The 15,414-nt window shown below is 39.0% G+C and overlaps 1 protein-coding gene across 1 annotated transcript in view; it reads right to left on the bottom strand.

The window, feature by feature from the left end:
- The window catches only part of arid5b (AT-rich interaction domain 5B), a 74,586-nt gene that overhangs the window by 7,504 nt on the left and 51,668 nt on the right, over positions 1-15,414 (bottom strand). The window contains exons 5-8 of the mRNA XM_078272764.1: positions 12,322-12,485; positions 10,740-11,016; positions 6,307-6,359; positions 5,143-5,240 (exon numbers count right to left, since the gene is read on the bottom strand). Of these exons, the coding sequence (XP_078128890.1) occupies positions 5,143-5,240; positions 6,307-6,359; positions 10,740-11,016; positions 12,322-12,485 (592 nt within the window). The remainder of the gene's footprint in view (positions 1-5,142; positions 5,241-6,306; positions 6,360-10,739; positions 11,017-12,321; positions 12,486-15,414) is intronic.

Genomic DNA, 15,414 nt, shown 5'->3' with positions numbered 1-15,414 from the left:
ATACATATTATATACAGCTATATATATATATATATATATACATAATAAATAATATAATGGATCATATCTGTGTGATATTTCTGAAGATCAATATCAGTGTAAAAGCACCACATCAAACCACAACTGTCAACTAAGCATGTTTGTGCCTTTGAAATAATGGATTGCACACAAAGCACCTCCCCCCAAAAAACACAACTTGGCAAAAACAAGGTGACTTTACCAGCAATGTGCTGCTCTCATCTGAGTTTTGTGTTACAGGAACAAGCCCTGTGCTAGAATCCAAGAAATGCCTAAGTCACCATATAAGTGAGAAAAAGCCTGCGGGCTGTTCCATTTCAACAGTTTCCCTCCCATCCGTGCTGAAATTAATTTTAACTGGTGTTGTGTTAAGATCTAGAGCTTCATGCGAAAAAAAAAAAAAAAAAGAAGGAAAAGAAACTATTCAAAGAGCTGGTGGACAAGCCCTGGAGGCTGTAGAAAGATTTGGAGGAACGTAAATGACGTACTTTTACAAGTCAGCAAGGAAAAGAGAATAAAATAAAAAAAGATAAAATAAAAGCTTTATCCAATCTAAATGCAGTGATTAAGCATCATCACAGCTATGAGAAAACAACTACTGCTGTGGAGAAAGAGACAAGATGCCAGCAGAGGGGTAAACAGACATTGTAGCTGCTCCCTCTGCTTTGGATTCATGCCTCAAAGCCCCTCTTTTGTCTCGAAGCCAAACCACTTGAGGTGACCCTCATTCATGCAGTTAAAACAGGAGGGCAGCACAGGAATGTATGAAAAACTTAAGTCCTTTGTCAAGTCTGAAAATACCAGATTTAAAATGACCTCTACTGTTCCCCCAGGGTTTGCTCTCATTAGCTGCTGCTGCTGCTGCTGCAGCTTGCAGTAAATGTTCGCCATAGCAGGTGTGTGAGCCAAGAGTGCTAACTGTTTAAAATAAATGTGTGCTATTCTGCATAAAGACACACTCAAGTATTAGTATCCAAAAATATCCAGCATATGTTCCCTCTTGCTGCCCAAAAGTGGACTGAAATCTCGGCAAGAATGTCATTAATTTAATTTGCTACACTGAACTATTAATCTCAGTAGGCTTGAATAGATTCTCATATAGTCGATTGCCTGTAACACGTCACTGGCATAATTTGTGATTTCTCATTGCCACTAGGGAAACCTTGGACCTTTTGATTAAATTCCACGCATAAAGAAATCATCCAATATTTTGATTTGTCAGATGTCTGCAAAAAACTGAGGTTTTATCACTGAATACTCGATGAAGCATTTTGTCTTCTGGAAACCATCTAGCTCTCAGAGGTTAAAATAGCTGCCTGCTATTTTGGTGTGAAGAACATGCAGCTCTTTGGCTGCATTCCCACTGAATCTGAAGTCCAGATTCAGTAGAAGAGTCATGCATATTCAAAGACTTTGGCTATGCTTTAGATGCAGACAACATGTTAAGACATTGTTTATAGTGTTAAGGAATGCTGACGGACAATATGAAACCATGTTCTAATACTGCCACTTCTCTGCATTTTCTTGCTCCTTATTTCATAATATTGAATCATTTTTGCTCGTTTATTAATATATGTCACTGTTTTTCTCTCTCTCCCTGCTTCTCTTAGGTTTGGGAATAAAAAGCAGGGAGGACATGAAGGTGATACTCCCTCCACACCACCTCTAATGTTAATCCCTCTGCTTTAGAACAAGAAACGTTAAAGTAATTGAAATCTGAGTTTGAGCTACAGTATTAGACAAGACAAGCTGGTGTAATGCGCCACATTTGATGTATCTGCAATACAGCAAGGACAATGCAGAGAGATGCTGACGAAGGCAAGATACTGAAGATTTAAAATCTCCTGTCTCCTTTTTATTCCCCAAATTTGAACTTCTATTATAATTCTCAGTGTGAAGACTGGCTCAAGGTTTCTTAATAATTATTAGCAACACATATATTTATATATATATATTATCTTTAGTGAATGCAAAGAAACATCGATACCAGGAGGAATGAATACATAAAGGCTAAATCAATAAAACATCAAGTCGGCGTGCATCTGTTTTAAAAGAAACACATATCTGCATTCTGCATTTGAGCTGGAGAATATTTTACAGGCCTTAGACTCCATGTACAGTACATCTGGCAAACATCTAATACTTTAAAGATGAAATGATCTAATCCAAAAACCCTCATCTGTGCTCTCTGCTATTGCCCAAAACCTCAGAGTTTTTAAATAGCAAATCATTCTAAATTGCTTCTCTGTTGCCATGGATACCCCCCCTCCAAAACCCCCTCCCACCCCAATACCAACCCCGTTGTGCAATTACATTAGAGTGCCAAGGCATGGTGAGGTATTAAAATCTGTAACAGGCAGAAATGAACAGAGATAGTGAAATGTTTCTGTAACAAGAGATCACGTAGGAAACCAGGAAGATTAAATATGTAGGAGCTGTTAAAAGGCGCTGACCTGTATAATGAAGGAAACAGCATGAAGTGGAAGGCAGGGAGTGAGAGAGGGAGGGGGGGGTACAGAGAAAATGGCACAGCACAGAAGCAAAAGGCAGTCTATTTCAAGGTTATTGATGCCATCTTTTTCATGACCTCATTTTTAATTCAGAGCGCTGGGCCCTGACAGCTAATCTCGGGAAACGGTTTAAATAAATATCATTAAAGCTTCGCTGTAGCTGCAGCAGCAGACCTTGGCTTGGACATTTCTGCATTGATTTTCCCCTGCACACTAATGAACGGCACTCAGCGACTAAAAAATGGTAACTTTGAAAATTACAATTAGCTGAGGTTATCGCCTGTTCAATTCCAGCCATGTAACTCCATTACTACCAGTGTTTCCCACCTGCTCCTGGCCAGCATGAATATAGTGATTATGTCCCTGGCTCCATCTTTCACAATAACATCTCCTAGGAAACCATGTCATATGATTTTACCAGTAGGGCTGTAAAGGGATAATGTGTATAATTTAAAATGAGAGCTGAATGCTTGTGGATATTCAGTCTTTAACCCAAATAACACAATGACAGCCAAGAATATAGCCACTTAATTTAAATGAATTATGTCCTGAAATATTGTTTCCTTTCTTCCTACTTGCTTGAGACTTTGCATTTCCTGCTCTGTACTTTGGCCCACTGAGACAAATCAGAAGTGATCCTTCTGAGAGAAAAGGAAAACATAAGTGTTGTTTCAGTTTGTACTCTGTACATTCTTCTCTGTGAATTATATTTCTGTAGCACATTGACTAATGATTAAAGGTGGAAACAAAGACGCCTCTGGGGAACAAACACACACTTCAGCGAGCCCACAAACAGCCTCATTCATCATGCGGAGAGAATGGCCGTGTTTGCTGAGTTAATACAATGAAGCTAATTGCCCTCCAAGCAGCCCAAACACAGAGCCTCAGCTAAAATGATTCCCCTGAATGGAAACTTGCTCAGCTTCAGCTGATCTCTCTCTCTCTCTCTCTCTCTCTCTCTCTCTCTCTCTCTCTCACACACACATGCCCCATCACCTCCACCCCTCCCTCTTATACCTTCTCTCTCTGTCAGCCTGATATTCACTGCAGTGTGTGGATATTATTGCTTTGTATTGATTCAGCATTATTTTCTCTCAGCTGCTTCTCGGTGGCTGGAGAAGGAAAGGCCAGCGCAGCAGCAGTCACACCTCAGCGCTTCACACACCGTTTCGTCCACCCCGCCTACTTCCTACTGTACGACCCTATTTACACCTTATAAACTGATGAACAATAAAGCTTTTCACATCTGGAGTCAAAGTCATTTCTTGGCAGAGACGCATCATACTGATTTCACCGAACAAGGATCAAAGGCATATGAATTATTAGTATAAATAAGGAACTCCTCCTCTAAAACATATCCCTGGTTGAGGCAGTGAGGAACAACTATGAACGCAGCGTTAACACTGAAAGCTCCCTCAGCCGAACATTTAGAGGCACACTGTCAACTTGTCTACAAATATAACACACTGAACAATGCACTCTCACACATATGGTTTCACAGATTTCCTGGAAAAGCCTCTCCGGTCGCCACTGCCTGTGCTTGCAAATTCGCTTACAGCATGCAATCTTGACACAATACGGAGTTGCCCGGCTCCCTCATGGCATATTGCTGTATTACTGACAGGTGTGTGTGTGTGTGTGTGTGTGTGTGTGTGTGTGTGTGTGTGTGTGTGTGTGTGTGTGTGTGTGTGTGTGTGTGTGTGTGTGTGTGTGTGTGTGTGTGTGTGTGTGTGTGTGTGTGTGCCTGAGCTCTGCTGATGCATGAAACTCCACCAGCCGGAGGGATGTGGAAAAGTTCGCTGGCCTGGAGGAATGACCCGCCTCATGAGCGACTGCTTATCTCTTGTTGGGAAGATCGTATTTGTCATTTTGTTTTAACCTTGGGAAAGTTGGAGTGTGTGTGTGTGTGTGTGTGTGTGTGTGTGTGTGTGTGTGTGTGTGTGTGCAAGCAGCCCTGCATAATACCCTCACAGCTCCCACAGGATCATATTCATATGCTTGCCTTGGTAATACCATCTGAGTGATTATAATGTGGAGGTTCAAAATGCTGCAGTATCTGACTGAACGATTAGATGAATACATTAAACTGGTGCTTTCATTTTATCTTGCAATTCTGTGTACTTGCAATGCATATATAGTGGAAAGAGTAATTACTGTATATATGTGCATCCATGTAGGTCACTTAATAATTCAAAACTTTGCAGTAATTTTTTAGCTTTTAAATCTTCTTTAGCCTGCTTGTAAAGCAGCATGGGTGGAGTTTACGGCATAATTGGTTCCATAGTGCCACACAGCTAATCAATTAATCCTAAGAAAATAACTGAATCTCATCTCATCATATATTGATTTAGGTCCATAAGGAAAGAATTTCTTAATCCAATTAGGACTGCATGCCCTAACGATGAGAATATTCTCCACATATGTGTAACTGCATTGAGTTCCCCTGAATAAGATCAATTTCTGTCTTGTAGTGTCCTGATGTTATGAATAAAGCATTGTGAAATCATATTTGATGCAGCTGTGAGGGAGTTTTTTCACTTCAGGCGATGATGCAAACTGTTCCATGTGTGCATGCATAATGTGTCATATATAACTGCCGGGGATGATAACTCACCTCTCGTAGTGTCTCCGTGTACACGTGGCGGCACTTGTGCTGCTGGGGTTCCCACCTAATTCATCATATACATGCTTCCACTGTCTGCGGACTGTGATCTGGAGGGACGGATGAGAAGACAAAGTGATAAGACAAAGAGAAAAAGAGAAAAAGAAAGAAAGGAAAAGGATGACAATGAAATTAATGTAGGGTGAGGAAAATTGAAAAAATATGAGAGGAAGGAAGAAAAGAAATAAACAAAGAGAAAAACATAAGTGGTTGACATCATTTTGAGGTCTTGGGGAGTTACTGAGTCATGATGTTCCAGTTATTGAATCCTCAACACTCAATTCTCTAACATAATAAGCTCTGTTAACATCATGCAGTCAGTTGTTCCTGCTATAACCCCTTATCCCATAACAGATGATGGGCTACAACACAAAACTCCAAGCTGCCACAGAGCTAACAAAGCCTCAACATGAAACGTGAGATAATCAGCTGCAGATATGAGGGTTTTAAAAGGATATGAGCCACAATTATATGAGCTGTATCCTGTTTATGGTCTGGTCTGGCCGTCTGTTTGGATGGCATTAAACCAGCTAGCTAATGAAGAAACAGACATGAGCAACACGCTTGACGACTTAACATCAAACATTGACTTCACTTTGGAAACACGTCGCACATGAATAGTGAATGAATAAACGGCAGGTGGGGCTGCCAAGTTAAATGCCTCTGCCTCATACATACTCATTTCTGACTAACTTTGGTTGTGTATGCGCGTGCATGAAGTATATGTGGGTATATGTGTGCATTTCACTTCATCTGCATCATGGGAAAAAATGAGCGATTTGACCAATTTCCTTCTGACCAGTGCACAGCAGAGGAACATGTGTTTTCCACTCCAAGGGGGTTTTGAAACAACGGCATCATTTTTGCTAAATGTGGCTCTGAGCAAGACTTTCTTCTTGGGAAAATAGTGACTGGCCTCAAGGGGCAAAAGGAGGGCAGAAAAAGAAAAGACAGGGAAGAAAGAAGGGAGGTGGGTAAGGAGACAGCAAGAGAAGAGGAGATAATAGAGAAAAAGAGAGCAGGAGAAGGGAAACAGAAAGAGGGGGATATAGAAGGAAGAAGGGAGAGACATTGACGAAAGTGAAGAAATATATCACCACATATGTGAATACTTACCAACTCATATCCTCCTAGTTTTTGAGCAGCTTGAAACATAGTCCAAAGGTTGACTGTGCAAGAAAGAAGACAAACAAAGCAGTCAGGAACTGAGCTGAAACACATGACGTCACATACAGTCATTACACCAGAGAGAGGAAGATAAATATAGTGCTGAAGGAAGTATTTAGAGTTTTTACTTAAGTAAAAGCAGCAAAATGTAAAAAAAAACCTAGTTATTTACAATTACAAGTTACTTAATTTAAGTATTACCAGCAAAATGTACTTAAATATCAAAAATAAAAGTAGTCATTATGCAAAATGGCCCCTTTCAGAGGATGAACAATAAACCAACGGAGTAGTGGTATGTGCATAATAAACAAAATTGATAAGCAGAATGTATAGTACAAAATTATATGTCAGTAGTGCAACTATGATGTGGCACTTGAGTAATTTAGATAGATATAAAGATAGATAGATAGACAGACAGACAGACAGACAGACAGACAGAAGACAGACAGAAGACAGACAGACAGACAGACAGACAGACAGACAGACAGACAGACAGACGTAATTATTTTGATTTTAACATCTTACAGGAATATAGTAACTACATATTTCTCGACTGACAAAATGAAAACAGCTTTTTATCATTTCCACACAAAGCAACGCTGCACTTGCAAATATGCAAAAATGCAAATAAATATTGAGTACTTGTGCAATCACTGCTATGTGATAAAATACAGCATATTCTTCATCCTGACAAAGAGATTTGTTCACCCTCAGCCGCAGCCTGCAGGTATGAATGAAAACCATTACAAGCATCAAACGCTTGGCAATATGCTCAAACTTCTGTTTGAACTAATGCAAATTCATTTGCATTGATTTCCACATGCAAATACCCCATGACAGGCCATATCAAAATACAAGTCTTGTGTAACATTTTTCCAAAAATAGCCATGTAAGCTTTCAGAAAGGCTTCAAATGGCTGTCTATCTTTGAAAGAAAATGTTTTCCACAAACAAAGAAGCACAAGTTCATTGGGTGACTTTTTGTGCCAATGACATTTGTATTTGCTTTCTGTAACATCATTGTTTAACATTTTTATATGAAGGCCTATAAATAAGAAAAGGAGGCCTCGCCTGGGGAGAAATCCATCAAAATTCAATCTGTGCGTACACAAAGCCTTGCATTTGTCAAAATGACATTTTCCTATCTCCGCATTTGACAGCATTGATTTTTTCCTTCCCTCCTCTCTGCTACCGTTGTCAATGCACGGGTGGAATAACAAAGGGAGCTGGGTAGGTTTTTCTGTTTGAACTGAGCACTCTGGCGTATTGTGCTTTCTGACTGTAGAAACAGAAAGATGGTCTGTTTAACTAGCTTGTTATGCATCGACTGTAATTACCACAATAGCACACGGGACTGGGAGGGAACAGAACAGATAAAGGGAGAGAACATGCCTTTTCTTAGATGTCTTGTCATTAGCAATTTCTTTTCTTAATTCCCCTCTATTTGGCAGGGGCAATTATCACTGAGATAAGGATGACAAAACAGGAACACAATGCAGCCTCAATGACACACCGATGGCATGGCAATTAGACAACAAGGCTGAAAGAGGGAGACAAATTGGAACTGATGTTCACAATCACATGCTGATGCACGCACACATGCATGCATGCACGCACACGCACGCACACACACAGACACACACGTTAATCTTGCAGATCAAGGGCATTCAGAATATACAATGTAACCACAACTACTACTCTCTCATTTCTTTCAACACTTCTAACGGCACTCATACAATTTCAATGGCAGCTGCTGTAGAGCAAAGTCAATATTAACCAAGTGATAAAAAATAGGACAGCAGATCGCATGAATAAACTGCAGCACAAAACAGTTTTCCTCTCCAACTGTACTGCTCCTCAAATGTAACAGCCAACTATTTTCTGTCATTTCCTGATGCTAGTGTGCATTCAGCCTCTATGAATATGTTTACTGAAGTAATTTACATTTTTTACATTTTCTTTTAACAAAATACTTATATTAGTCTTGGACTCTTCAATACAGCCATCTTGAAGCATTTCATATACTGTTGTAGATGTATTGTAAAATGTATTACAGCTGATGAGACAATGTAGTAAAATAATCTGCCCCAATTTGTATCATCGCTCAATCATTTCAGTATTTTTTTTAAGCAGAAATAGTAAGAAATATCAAAATAGTTTCACTGAATATCTTTGGCTTTAAACTGCTGGTCGGACAAAAAAATGTCACCTTGGAAGTTGTGATGGGCAATTTTGTCACTATTTTTGATATTTCATAGACTTAACAAATATCTGATAAATTGAAAGAGAATCAAATGAGAAATGAGAATCATCATTTACATCCATTTCATGCGTGAAATTATAGAAAAAGGTAATATTACTGGGTTTAAAATATGTTATGAGCCATGAATGTTTGGGTTTAATATCTTTCTGCTTGGCTGTAAAGAGTCACAATTGCAGTCGTAAATAAATCAGGTGAGACTCCACAGCCAGGAGATGAATAGGAATATACATAAATAGTCCATATTTGTATTTTTATTTTTTTCAAATGGATATTTAAGTGGCACAGCCAACAAAGCATGGGTCAGGCTGGTAAATCATTCAACCATCTGTTGCTTTGTTAAACTTCAGAGAACTTCATAAAAAGAATATTACTCAAACGCAACTACAAGAACATAATTTCAATTTCCATTACAGGAAAGCTAGTTCTTTGATCTTTTAATGCATTTGTAGCGAGTTTAAAAGTGAAAGAAAGTGAAGAATATGAAAACGGCGCCTGATTATATCTAAGGGTTTGTTGTATTAATTATGATGTGTTTTCCTTTTTTCGCCATTCCTTTTTGTGCTGATGTGCGCTCACTGCCAAGGACAAAGTTTAAACAGCATGATTTCATCATTTAATGAGGGCCTTGCTTATGATGTGTCTGGTTTTGAGATTCAAAGCATGTACTGTATGTAAAACAGTTGGCGCATGGACCTCAACTTTATTCTGAGCGCAAACTGAGAAATGCCAACTTAAAAGTAAAGCATGTTGGCATTCTCTCTCTGTCTCTCTCTCTGTCTTCCTCGCTCACTCTCTCTGTCTCCCTTAACCACAATGACCTATTTAAGCAACAACATGTCGTCAGTCAAGATGACAGGATTGTCAAAATGCCGTGGTGTGGTTAGCAGAGTCAAGGCGACCACAGCTTACCTTCATGTAATAGTTTAGAGTAATGAGTTTTACAGTGCTGTAAACTGTCACTGTTAAATTCAATAGAAATCTCTCTCCCGCCTCTCATTAATTTGCTGATGTTGTCGTGTTGCTATGTTGTGATGTGAGTGGCTACATCTTTTCTAGGCTTGTTCGACATGAATACAAATGTGATTTCCTCCCTTGAATAAAGACTGAAAAAGAAGTACATTTAAAAACCACAGTTTGAGGTGAGAGCCCACGTTCCCATGTGTCTTGCATCGAGATGAAACACATAAAACAAACAGCACTGAGAACAGTTTCAAGAGACTAGAGCGCGTCCTTTATGATGTTTACGTGCATGTTTTTCTCCTCTCTGTCCCGTGCACACAAGTGCAAGCTAAGCATCTGACCTATATTGAAAAATCTTTCATCTTGGGCAGACGTGTGTTGCATACATGTGATGTTCTTTTAACACTGTTAGAGGACGTTCTTGGCCTCCACAGGAAACCCCTTTGACAAGTGTGAGAAGATATTCTCTCCTTATACAAAAGCAAGCCAAAATGAACTCTGACAGGAAGCCTCAAGATTCTTTTACTAACTGCTAGATGTGATTTTTCTCAGCATGGACCATTATTCCTTTAGGTTATTATTACCGCATATTGACTGTGTTTCTTGTTGTTGTTTAACAGCAGTGTAATTTAGAGATTTTGGGCATAATGCCTGCAGTGGTTGTCAGCCATCTTCACTTTGCTAAAGCTTTAATATTTTGGATAGTTTGTACACAGTGTGCCCTTGACTTGACTGAAAGCAGCTACTGGTTTCTCTTCTGATCAAAACACATAAAGATAATGTGGTTAGATGCTGATTAGAATCCACACAGGGTTTTTCCGTGCTTATCTTACTATTGCATATGACTTACAGAGTGCAGTTTCACTCTGATATCAGAACTAACATATACTTCTGTTTCTCTTCTGAGAGCTCAAGACATTTTCGAGTTCAAATAAAGTTTTTTTTTACTTTTTGCACGGAGAGTTTTCCTACATGTATCCTTTACCCCTATCAGCCCGCTAACCTTCCCCACTGGTGATGTTATGACCTAAATCTCCAAAATAACCCAGGTAAAATGTATCTACACTAACTTTACTATTAGACGATTGAGTCTAAATGAGAGTACTCCATTGTTTAAACATTGCCAGTGAGGGAATAAGAGACTACATTGTCCTACTCACTCTGTTTGAAGCCGAGGAAGGGGATCCTCTCTATGGGCGTGTCTCTTTCTTTCATGTACTTGTAGAGCTCTACTAAGAAAGCTTGCTCCTCCGCTCGGCTCTCCTCTGATGTTTCCTCCTCGTTCTTCTCCACCTCGTTCCCCTCCTCCTTCTCCTTTTCCCTATCCTTCCCTCTCTCCTTCTCCTCAGCTGAGGATTTCTTGCTGAGGCCGTTGGCCTTGTGTTTGGCTGCCGGCGTTATTTTTCCATTGTGTACCGTTTTACAGTTGTGTTTCACCTACAAAGAGAGAGCGTAACTTTAGATGAAAATTTAACCCTTAACAGTGTTAAACAAATTAAGTCAGACAGTATGACTAAGTATTAAACGGAATGAGATGTGTTTGTGCACAAACACAGATTTTTACTGGCCACATAGGCAGCCTCTCATTGATAATCAATGGAGCAGCTCTTCTTGTCATTACAGATTAGGCACAGATTAGTTTGACTCAAGCTTCAAGAGAGAATTGCTAATATTGTTTTAGCTGTCCAAGGTCATAGGAATAACAGCAGTTGAAAAGCTTTTATAGATATTTCCTTCATTTTGAATATTACAACCAATGTCAGATACAAAGAAGCAGTGAAAGATATGGAAATACAGAATCAATAACAACGTTTTCAAAATGTCACTGAAAATCATTAACATTGTTAATTGACAACAATCAGGATCTGATGATTTTACTTCTTTAAAATACAAATTAACTTTCAATTTTCTTCATCAAGTAACAACATCTTCTATGTTCACAATACTACACAATACTGAGAAAAGACACACAGACAAAGAGAGTGTTGCTCAATAACTATGCTATCATGACCTAATATGTTTCAAATCAATCGATAGAACGATAATCTGCAAATATTTTGATGATTACTTAATGGTTTAAGTCATTTTTAAAGTATAAGTCGCAAACATTTCCCAGGTCCAGCTCGTCATTAGTGAGGATTTGCTGCGTCTCTTAGTCTTGTGTGATTAGGTTCAATATTTTTTATCAATTGAGAAAATAATTGATTAATTATTAATAATTAATGATTATTCAATAACAAAAAGACTAGATGTAGACGTATTATTATCATACATATGACATTTAATAGAAAAATGGTGATCTACTAAAATAAAATGAGATTCCCAAAAATAAAATAATATCTAATATCAAAGTTGTTTAATGAAGTTCCCCTTGACAAGGATTACACCTGTCGTATTAGGTCAACATGCATGTATTGTACAGAATGTAACACTACACTGCTGCTGTTCCTGTCACAGTGAATTGTTTAGGAAACTAAAATGTGTTAGCCTAGTTCTGTAACAGAAGACATTCTGTAAGGACGACCTGGAAAGCAGTTGGTCGACAACACATGTCATTACAGCAGAGCTAGTGCATGATAGGGGACTTTAGGTTACTGTTTACTGTATAATACTCTTCATATAATGTACTTTATTTATCTTTATTCATACTGGACATACTGGAATACACTTAAATATTATGTTATTTCCCCTAAGGGATCAATAAAGTCTTACCTTATCTTATGTTATCTTACAGTTTCTTACCTTGGTGGTAGTTTTGCTGTCTGGGCTACAGGGGTCCTGTGCTGCCACTGCTGTTGACCCCTGGGTTGACCCCAATGACCCTTGACCCTGAGCCTGACTCTGAGAGTCCCTCCTCTGAGAGATGGACAGCTTCTTCTTTCGAGGTCGCCCCTTCAGGTTAGGAGCTGAGGGGAAGGAAACGGGGACAATGAGAATAACCATTTAAGTGGAAACGTGCGCGCTGTGCAATTTAAATCACTTTGTTTTTTCAACATTTGATTTCTTAATGAAAAACAATCTTAATAAACTATTATTGAGAGGAAGAATAAAAGACATATGAAAAACGTCTACAGATGCATTTCTTCTCTGGGAACTAGCTGAAAAGGATGGAGGCTAAGACAGGAACATTTACAATTAGGGAAATGAATTTCACAGGCCTGTGAGCCTGTAGCTAATTATTTTTATACTGGATTAGTGCAACATTGTGCTGAATGGGATAGCAGGCTGCCAAATTGTTCCAATGTGCTAGTAAACACAACCCTTAAGTTCCCTCTCAGCCTATAAGAGAAACTGTATTTAAATTCAGACAGATGTATTTTTAAGATTTGAGATGAGGGCGTCGTAACAGTCAAGCAATTAGTATATTACTGTAAATGACAGATGCTGTTTAACCCACAAACCCGCAGAAGGGAAGAACAGTTATTGCTGAGAGAAATATTTGATATAGTCACATGTGACAAAAACTCACATACATAATGTGGCTATGTGTTTAGTCTTTTTACATTGGGACTACCACAGTTGTCATCTCATCATCATTATCATCACCATAAAGAATTACATTATACTAAAGCACCTCAGATGTGTTGATCATCATCGTGGCTGTATTTCTCTGGTTAGTCTGCTGCTCATGTCTTATAGCTGAACGCTGTTAATTAAAAACACATGAACCTGCCTGATAGAAGCTCTTTGTTTGAAAGGCTGGCTGATATAATTGCTCAGTTCAAATTACATACACAATAAAGTATTTAAGCCCTCCAAGTCCTTTGTACACCCACGTTTATGTCAACCCGCGACTGTAATGTAACTTCTTGGCAGAGTGCCTTGCCTCCATGCAGCAACACAAACAGAGATAAGCTCAACGGAGGGAGAAAGAGAAAGAAGGAGAGAGAAACTTCAAATAATCCAAGTTCAGTCACGTTTTTTCACAGCGTCAACATTCTTTCATTCCATCTGCAATGACAATTAAATCACATTCAAGGTTCTCTGCCAAAAGGACTGTGATTATTTTCGATCGGATCAAATTCCCAACATGAAAATGTTACAATAACACTGGAGCTGAATAAAACTTACAGGCAGTCATTAAAAAGGGTAAAATGATCACGACTCAGCAACCTACCACTTCATGTTGTTATTTTCACAACTGCTACGCTGTGGAGAAACAGCGCAGGGAAAATTCCAAGGGCATTTGTTGTGCATTTGTCATCCCTTTGGCACAAAAAAAAAAAAAAGTAATCTTTTCTTGGAAAGCACTGGGTGTGTTTCTTCCGTCAATGTTTTCACATTCACTCTGCCTCCTTTATTCTTCCACTCATTAATGCTGAGAAATCATAGTACATAAACCCTATTATTTATTTATTTTATTTCTAAAGGGACAGATAATGTACATAAGCACAAAATATTCACTGAATATACTAATGCCACATATCACAGCATTTCTAGCTAATTTGTAATGCTTGGGCCTCTATAAAGAAATCCATATGTAATTAAACAAAACATTACAATAAATGTGCTTTTCAACTTAAGAAAAGTAACTGATGACTACATGCCAGACATATACACTGCATTCAAAAACACATATGCAATCATACAAAACACACAAACATTATGTGATGGATGACTAATGCTTGCAGGTTTGACTTGTAGATTTATTTTTCAACATGTGACATCAGTTCAAACAAACGTTGCATAGGTCTAAGTGAGGTCACACTCTTTTAGTGCGGTTCTGTTTGTAGTCCAATCACTAAACCCCCAACACCCTACTCTAAGTTACATAACCTGCTTGTCTGTTTACATTTTTCATCAGGTCAAATACTGCTGCCTAAGAAAATGGTGCAATTACAGCAAAGCGCTGCTGCATAATACACAGTGACATGACAGCAAGCGGGTTTAAATTCATCGACTTATCGATCAAGGACAAACTGAATGCAGTTAAACAACCCAAGCAGATATTACTGTAAAGTGTGTTCAAATAGTGCATTCATGTATTTTTGTAAACATACACAAAAAGGCACACAAGGTCAAGCAGGCGATCTTTCTGTGCTGCAGAAGTTGTGCAGAACTGCTGATCTGCTCTCCTCGTGGCAGAGTTGCATAAGGGACGAGTCATCAGCTTTGGAATAACAAAGAAAATCAAACATGGACTGACTCTGCGCAGATTGATTTCCTAGAATGGAAAAACAGACATTTATAGTCTGTAAAAAAACAAAGCCGACATCACAAGGTAATGATTTTACAGCATCCTGGGAGATGTGATATTTTTACCACTCTGTGGGCATTAAGTGTTCTTTTCAATGTGCTAGAGAAGAAAGAGACCATTTAAGTAAACATGATTCTTCCCTCAACGAGCCAAAAATGGACACTATAGTCATACCCCAAAAATGGATGCTGACCAAGCTGCCAAGTTCCTTTTTCCTATTGAGTTACTTATTTGTCGGTCTGTGGCTTATCTGGGTTGTTGACATGACTTCGAGCCAAGCCTTGAGACAAGCCTTGGAGTAACCACAATACTCTTTCCTGGTCCTTTACAAACCCAAGAAGGCAGGTAAACACACACCTGGGATGCACCGAATCCAGGATTCGGCTTCGGCTGAATATTGGGCTTTGACGGGGTTCGGTTTCTGCCGAACCTTAGAATTTTTTTCCACCAAACCAAACCCTACGCTTGCACTACATGCGCTACGCTGGTCGACGTAATGATGCCGCCGTTGATTGTGGAAGGTGTTTACGTAGGTGGACTGTTCAATGGAGTAGGCTGTGAGAAAGTGAAAATGGAACTCGTGAGCAGAAAAAGTGTTGTTTCGCTGTACTTTCGGTCAAAAGAAGGTGATTGTCTCG

The sequence above is a fragment of the Sander vitreus genome, chromosome 17 (assembly GCF_031162955.1).
Source record: "Sander vitreus isolate 19-12246 chromosome 17, sanVit1, whole genome shotgun sequence".
In the NCBI taxonomy this organism is placed as follows: Eukaryota; Metazoa; Chordata; class Actinopteri; order Perciformes; family Percidae; genus Sander; species Sander vitreus.
This window is presented reverse-complemented; position numbering and strand designations above follow the sequence as displayed.